Below are 8,678 nucleotides of genomic sequence, written 5' to 3'. Positions count from 1 at the left end.
ATCACCATTAAAAGAATACTTGATAAGAAGTATAACAAGATACACATTGAGTATCCCATAGCGGAAGACAGGCCAAAACTTGGTCATAACAAGGGCTCTCAAGTGGCCTGGCTTAAGCGCTTCATTAAGCTTGACCACCAATTGTCCTCTGATGATGAGGATGACTACAAGTCTTCGCCCACCCACGATGATCACTCACCATCTCTCAATAGAGATCACTCCCCTCCTCATCCCTTGCCATCACGCCCAAGAAGACAGAGGTCTCCTTCTATTTCTCCTCGTCTGACTCCATCTTCATCAGCCCTAAGAAAAGAGAAGACTCCTCCTCCTCCTCCATTTTCATCAGCCTTGGGAAAATAGAATTCACATCGTCATCCTCCTCCTCCTCCACCTCAGCCCAAAACAAGATCAAAGGCATCCTCGCAGTCGCATAAAAGGTCCTTGGATTCGGTCGCTAATGCTCCCAAAGTGGACCAACAAAAAAGAAAAAGGTCGTTCAGTGGCAGCGTTACAAACTTGATGAAAGAAACATTTACAGCACACATCTCGAAGGAAGATTGTATTAGTTTCTTCAATCTTTGTGCCCCACTGCCTCCGTTTTTGTTGAAGTCCGAATTCAAAAGGCAAACACAGAATCAGTACGCTACAACAAGAGCCGAAGAAGTACACAATGAAGATTTAAGAAAGATACAGAAGTACGTCGAAGACAACCCTGAATTAACCATGAAAGGGGCTGCGAACATCTATTATGATGTACAAGGGACGGGAACACCGACAATGAAGTATAAAAGGGGCAATCTTTTGGTTCCCGATCACGAGTATAAAAATTTGACAATATATATGCGCCATTTGCATGAATATTACATGGCTCAAGCTACAGAGATGAAGAACTTCGGTTTTGAGGTTATTATCCATTCGCCACATGTTTTTCATTATCCCGAAGAAGAAAAGTTCGATGTCGAGTGAGAGTGTTTGTTCCAGCTATACCAGAAACGCTCTTTCGATACACAAATGTTGACATTGTGGACTATGTAAGTACCCTACATGCACGATGTTACAATTAACTACTCTCTTGGGACACAAATTGTTAAAGTGGAGCACTTTCTATGATTTTATGTAGGTGTATAGCAAAATTTTGCATACTAAAAAGCAAATGGGATAACATAGGCTTCTTGGACCTCTTACGAGTCAATGAGAAGACATGTTTAGGTCTCCATGGGTGTGACGTGGAAGACTTAAAAGTGAGATTGATTGTTGTTTTTGATGAATTCAAGATGAAGAACAAAACCCACATACTTCTAGCCTACAACTACGAGTATATGTTCTTGGCTTTTAATTTTATGCTTCTTCTTTCATTAAGATTATTCGATAATTAGGATTCTGTGATTGCAGCAACCATTTCGTCTTCATTTGTGTCAATCTTGCTAAAAATTTGATCGAGATGTGGGACTCGAAAAAAAAAACTATTTCATCATCTGGATGCACTGGTGGCAGTGCTGAATTAGTAAGCGATCCTAATAACATATTATTTTATAATCACACATACCGATTTCTAATGTTTTCCTTTTAATGTTGCATAGTGTCCGAAGAAGACATATCGGTGGGACGCAGGTCCCATTCAAGGTTGTCGAAATGGAGGGGACGTACCTAAAACAGCCGGCGGAAAACAATGAATGCGGGTTTTATGTAATATGAGCAATGCTTCGCTACATCGGCGGGAAATCGGAAGAAGCAGATAAGTTGGTGTGTATAATCCCCATTTCATTTATGTCTATTAATAATTCAACAAAATGATTTACTGATTGCTCTTTGGATATCATCTTTTTTGAACAACAGCGCAAGAAATATCACCACGAAAGGCTATTAGACATGGAGATTGTCGCACTGCAATCAAAGCTGGCAAAATTCATCTTAGCCGAGGTATTGGAAAAAGATGGAGTATTTTCCATCGTACAATTCGTGAAGTTCAAGGATCAGTATGGCTCAGAGCGGCTCGCTAGATTATTGTAAGAAGTCCGAGAAGAATTGCACAATCTGTGAAGTCGGAGAACATTACTTTTTTATTTTGAGGGATCGAGATCTTGATAAGAACACATATCTGTAACATTTATAATGTTTAATATTGATGGACCTATCGTCTACGTAGCGTATATAAAGCGAAACCCGATTCCACGAAAAAATATAAATTAAAATAAATTATAAAACAATAAAATACGAACGGGACATCACTGCCATTAGCAGCAAACTAGCAGTATTGTCGTAACCATCACTGCCGGTTAGCAACAAACCGACAGTGTTGTCGTAACCATCACTGACGGTTAGCAACAAACCGGCAGTGTTGTTGTAACTATCACTGCCGGTTAGCAACAAACCGCCAGTGATGGTCATGACGGCACTGCCGGCTTGAGCACCAAACCGGTAGCGTTAGATTAGCTATCACTGCTGGTTCTTGTCACAACCGGTAGTGATACTTATGATAACACTGCCGGTTGAATCATAAACCGACAATGATGTTCGCAGTGAAGTTGAAGAACACTGCCGGATTATAGGAACTAACAGTGATAGCTAACCCTCATCATTGCTGATATGGTTGTGCCGGTTCAAAATCCAACAGTGATGAAGTATTTTGAACCGACAGTATTGTCGTGATTTGGGGTAGTGTTACCGCTTCTCCTCTTGGATGGGCCTCAAGATCCGTATCAAAGTGAATAACGAACAATGATCCCTCTGAAGTTTATCTAATGAATGTAGAATCAAGGGCGCTTGTGCCAAGGAACTTGGGCTATAGTTGGGCTGATTGGTGATTGGGCCATTAGCCATTTAGCCCACCATTAATTAAACTAAATATATGGTGCGTGTTCGGGGCAGGCGTCGTACACCTGAACCGACAATGTTGTGTACGCGTGTGGCTCCTTTGGCGAATACAAGTACCACCCTATGTCCAAAATTACATTATTTTGCTTTTGTATAAATATATAAGTAGTTTTTGCTATGCACATAGGTATACACAATAGCTTTTCTAGGTATATAGCTTCTGCTATGTACCTAGGTATACAATATGTCTAGATACATAATAAAAGTTATACATCTAGAAAAAGCCAAAATGACATATAAATTGAAACAGAAGTAGTATGTACTCCCTCCGTCCCAAAATAAGTAACGTTTTTTTACTTCAAATCTTGTTTGACCGTTCGTCTTATTAAAAAAATTTGTATAAATATTATCTATTTTGCTACGACTTATTTTATCATTAGAGATACTTTAATAATTTATTTATTTAATTTACGTAGACATTTTGAATAAGACAAACGGTCAAACAAGATATCTGAAAGTAAAAAAAAACGTCACTTATTTTGGGACGGAGGGAGTATTTAGTAGGCAAATATGGGGAGGATGTTATGCTACAAAGGGAGAGAAGGCCAAGATACACTTATTGTTCATCCCATAATTATGTATAAAGGCAAAACGAAGAAAAATCTGCGTCAAAACCCCTTTCTTGAGTTCAAGTGGTACAGGTGGCGTGAAAGACCGGCCACACACGATTTAGCGGGAATATTGGATGTTGTGATTCTGTGAAGCAACAAGATACAAAGGATAATACTCCTAACAACAGAATGTACATCATGAGCTAGAGTGTACTACTTGCATGGTAGCTTGGACGTTGCACAGTCATGACAACAACACTAATACACTGTCTGCTCTACCTAGCTTATTAGAGCCTGATGATCGAGGCGGAAGCACGGAGCAAACCAAGCGCGCGAAATGATACAACAGCTAACTATATATAGGTACATGCAGCGATGCAGATACATACGGCAGTGTTGGTGTAACAGTAGTACAGTACAGTGTCACGTACGTGTACGTCGTCGGCTCAGCTCACGCCCACTTGGCCATGATGGACATGCCGCCGGCGCCGAGGAGGACGGCGAGGAACGAGAGGAGCTGGAGCCTGACGCTGCCCTGCAGCTTGGGCCCCATGAAGTCGGCGGCCAGGAGCTCCACCAGCGCCATGTAGTGCAGCAGCCCCGCCGAGGCCGCGTTCAGCAGCCCGACGACGATCAGCGCGGTGGGGCTGTTCTCCTTGTACACCTTGGTGAGCGCCAGCCCCAGCACGATCCCGAACGGCGTCGTCGTGGAGAAGAAGAACACCAGCCCGGCCTTCATCTTGGCGCCGTACTCCGCCTGCAGGATGCAGCCGCCGAGGCCCATGCCCTCGAAGAGCTGGTGGAAGCACATCGCCGCCACCAGTGGGCGGATGGTGCACACGTTCTGCGACGCGCCCATGCCCAGCCCGATCACCACCGAGTGCACGATGATGCCCATCTCCAGGACCTGCGCGCGTGCATCATCAAGCACTGTTAGTTTTAATTTATTGCTCAAGACCGTACAAACTGCGATATTTTACAGCACGAAATTTCTCTAATTGACTGCCATATACATATAATGGATGTTATCAGTACGATCCTCTAACATGAAAAATCAACGTGGGCCCGGACCCGTTCGAGTACTCAACTCAAGCTTATCGCATGTCACATGGTTTTGCTAATAACTAGTCAGGTCAAGTAACCACCTACCTGGTGACATATTTGAGATAAGCTAAACAACGTTATGACAGGCAGATTAACTCTAATCAGGGGCATGTTTGACAGAGCTTGAGCTCTAACCGATTTTATAGCTGGGCATTTCTAGCTCCAAAATTTCTTGAAGCTGAAGTTATAGACATACTAAAGGTATATTCTGGACAATATATAATTTTAATTCCCTTAAATTTATCATACACCTTAAATTCTTTGTGGATTTCAGAGCTAGAGCTATATGCAAACAAGAGCTAGATATTCCCTTAGTCCCAAAAATAAGTGCACATCTTCAATTTCGAAAAGTTAATCAATCTCAAGTTTGACCGAATATATACAAAAACATACTAATATATATGATACTAAACAAGCACGATTAGATAAATCACGCCATATATTTTCATAATAAACATATTTTGGTAAACGTAACAAGTGTTAATACTATTTTCTATAAATATAATCAAACTTAAAATTGGTTGACTCCTCCAAATACGAGATGTGTAAGGATGGAGGGAGTATTTCATACCAATGGCAAAACATGCTCTTGTCTCAGTAAACTATTAATTAAGTCTTGATAAGACACAATTTGGCATGTGTGAATGGTGTTTTTTTATTTGTTTCAACAAAACAAATAGTCAAACACGCTACATCTGGCGTGTTCAGGTTTAAAAAGTTTCACTGACCTTATACATGTTAATACAATTGTATGAACATGATCAGAAAAAAAAAACTTTCTCACCAATTTGATGCGAAATCTACAGTAGCATCTCCAATATTTATTGTGCACAAGTCAATCCAAAAAAATACGCCACAAAAACAGGCATACACAACTTTGCCCTTGAACTAACCTTTCTCCCATTCCCTTCCATCTTCACACTTGCCGCCATTAATGGCAACTGAGATGACAACACACCTCAAGCACGTCGATGTTTCACCCATCGATGATCGATGTGGAGATGCAGAGAGACTAGAGTCTAGAGAGAACGCTCCGCTTCCAGATTTGATCATGAATATAGTAGATTGATTTGTGTTTTTTAATCTTACGTCTAATTAATCACCATGGGCATCATTAACTCAGTCCGGGCATCCTCTTTAAATTCTTTTTAGTAGTGCTAGTCTGTTACGTACTCCGTTTTCATTTCAGGTGTTAAATTAGATCCTCTTTAGATTAGATCGAGTTAAGTGCCGTAGAAAATACGTGCAACATTTATATCTCCAAATAAATTTATTAAAAAATTAGATTCAAAGATCTTTTCTAGGTTTCTCGGGAAGCGAAAACGATAGATATTTTAGGACGGAGCACTACTACAGATATGAGATTTAGTCCCGGTTGGGAACCAGCTTTACTCCTGGTTTTCCAACCGGGGACTAGCAATCCGGGGCTAAAGGTGTTGTTCTTTAGTCACCTTTAGCCCCGGTTTGTCACAACCGGGACTAAAGATCCTCCCAGCTTTAAAAAAAATAATGCCTCCCACCGCCCTGTGAGATTCGAACCCAAGACCTCATGCACTGCCTCGCGCGTAGCTTACCACCCCACCTACACAACACATCTAACAATGGATAGGATGCTTTCTTTTTGAACTAACCCATCCGGGGACCTTTAGTCCTGGTTGGTGTTACCAACCGGGACTAAAGGGTCCTTTAGTCTGGGTTGGTGTTACCAACCGGGACTAAAGGATCTACCTTTAGTCCGGGTTGGTATTACCAACTGGGACTAAAGGTTGGAGGACTTTTAGTCCCGGTTTAGCCGTTAGGCAGGGACCTTTAGTCTCGGTTGGAGACACCAACCGGGACTAAAGGCCTTCTAGTCCCGGGGGCAAAAAAATATCGAGGCTAATGCTAAATTGGAACATTGTTCTAAAGTCTGTTCTCTAGTAGTGGAGGGAGTATATAGTTATATGCAAGCCATTTTTCTTTTTTTATAGAAACATGTGGGCCATATGTATCGCGTCAAGTACCTATCGCAGGACTGTTAAACCGATGGTGAAGACTTTCAGCCTGTTCGTTTGGCTGTGGCCTGTCGTAAACGATCGTAAATTTTCAGTCGAAACAGTATTTTTCTCTCACACAAATTAGCCAGTAGTACTTCCTCATAAACCAGCAACAATACAAACCAACCAACCCAACGGGCCGTTTGCTAGTAATTTAGACACGAATGAACGGACACAGTTGCTTTTGAGAACCGTTGTTTAAAAATGTCGCAGCTAACGATAGGCCAACGGAAAGTTTGTAGTCCGTACTCATCCGTGCCTACTGCCTAGCACTTGTACTACTAGGCTAGAGTAGAGTGGGCAGAAGAAGAAGCACGAAGACGTACCTGAACGACAACGCGGTTCCGGCGGAGCTGCACCTTGCTGGCCTCCTCCTCGTCCTCGGGCTTGTCGGCGACCACGATGCCCCCGTGTCCATGGCCGTGGCCGTGGCTGTGCCAGTGGTGCTCATCATGCGCCGGGCTCTCGTGATCGGCGACCGCGGCGCCAGTGCGTCGGCCGGAGGTGTTGCCGCCGCCCTTCCTCCGGTTGTAGAAGGTGAGTATGAGCGAGTCCACCATGAGCGTGAACAGGGCGGCGAGCATGGCGACGAAGGTGGTGAAGGAGAAATCGGCCCACGGCTTCGGCGGCAGGCACGGCGAGGTGAGGTTGCTGAAGGAGTCCGGGAGCACGTGCATGTAGCCCGTGGCGAGGATGACGCCCGACGCGAAGGCCTTGACGATGACGAAGAGGTTGCGGTCCGGGCTGAGCGCGGGCACCGAGCGGGAGAAGAGCGGCAGGCACACACCGATGATGCTGGAGACGAGGATCGTCGGGATGGCGATCAGCTTCAGGCGCAGCGCCTTCGGGACGTTGCGGCACGCGCCGTCCACGGCCGGGTTGGCGCAGGTGTCGGCGGCCATTGGGTCTGCTGGCGACGCCGGCTGCGCATTGGCTTGGTAGGGAGCGGCGCCGGCGGCGACGAGGAGGACGAGGACGGCGAGATGGAGAAACGCACGTTGCTGGGTTTGCCACGACATCTTTGCTCTCAGCTTAGCTGTGATCTAAGTATCCAGAGACGGGCGTAGTCTTGGCTTTATGCCGTGTGCGGCTGCTGTAGTTAAGAGGGGTTGCATAGCAGGGCCTGAAAATTTGGAGCAACTTGGAAAGTACCAGTGGCCTTTCAGCACACGATGGGTTCTGCTCAAACACACACACGCACGCACACGCACGGTGGGTCACACTTGGGGTTGGGGCCGAGCCTCCCTCAAACAAAGGAATTTTATATAGAGGTAAAAAAAGGAGGAACTCAATGGGATGAGAGGCAAGGATGCACACAAGAGTTCAGTAGTTTGCTATCTCTGAGACCGTCTCCCACAACCATTACCCAAAATACAAGACTCATTTCATGTTTGGGTAGTGCTACAGGTAAATGGTTCAATACCTTTTTTGTTTTGTCTTCTCCAACAATAAAACCCAAAATAAAACTCTTTCTGCAAATAGGTCTTCAGGAGAGAGAATACTTAAATTTGGGTTATACCTCTCCTGACACCCAAAATGAGTCTTTCATATAGGTACTCTGTTGAAGGCTATATGTATTCTTTGGAGACCCATTTTGAGTTTGGGTCTCCTGATACGTCTCCTATTGGAGACAGCCTGATGAACTTTATGTTAGAGCATATTTCATGCAGTACCTAAAAAAACATGAAAGTCCCGCTTGGGAGTTGGATTATGAAAATATGCAACATTCACTAAAAAATATTTCGTTATTCCATCGGCCCAAGTCAAAGTGCAGCAGATGATAGCTGTGATTTACATCATTCACTACCGGGAGCGGGAGCTTTGCCTAGGGCACACGGCAAAGCCACAAATACACTCGGCAAACCCTTCGCCGAGTGTAACACTCGGCAAAAGGCACTCGGCAAAAATTTCATCGGCAAACTAACTTTGCCGAGTGTTTTTCGTCGGGCACTCGGCAAAGACGTTGCCGAGTGCCCAAAAAACACTCGGCAAACTTTTTTTCAAAAAAAATAAAAAAAACAAGCACCGCCCACCACCACCGGCCGCTCCAACCACCGGCATGCACACGAGGAACTTCACCGAAGCCGACGTTGGCCGCCGACCCAAAGCCAAC

General features: G+C 44.3%; 1 protein-coding gene across 1 annotated transcript; it reads right to left on the bottom strand.

Moving 5' to 3' along the window:
* Positions 1–3,494: 3,494 nt before the first annotated feature.
* LOC136473499 (fe(2+) transport protein 1-like) lies at positions 3,495–7,648 on the bottom strand. Its single transcript, XM_066471139.1, has 2 exons — positions 6,892–7,648; positions 3,495–4,332 (listed from the first exon to the last, which is right to left on the bottom strand). The coding sequence occupies exons 1-2, from the start codon at positions 7,582–7,584 to the stop codon at positions 3,877–3,879; spliced, it is 1,149 nt and encodes a 382-aa protein (XP_066327236.1). The 5' UTR covers positions 7,585–7,648; the 3' UTR covers positions 3,495–3,876.
* Positions 7,649–8,678: the final 1,030 nt, after the last annotated feature.

Source organism: Miscanthus floridulus, chromosome 1, assembly GCF_019320115.1.
Source record: "Miscanthus floridulus cultivar M001 chromosome 1, ASM1932011v1, whole genome shotgun sequence".
In the NCBI taxonomy this organism is placed as follows: domain Eukaryota; kingdom Viridiplantae; phylum Streptophyta; class Magnoliopsida; order Poales; family Poaceae; genus Miscanthus; species Miscanthus floridulus.
The sequence above is the reverse complement of the archived record's forward strand: the minus strand, read 5'-3'. Positions and strand labels throughout refer to the sequence as shown.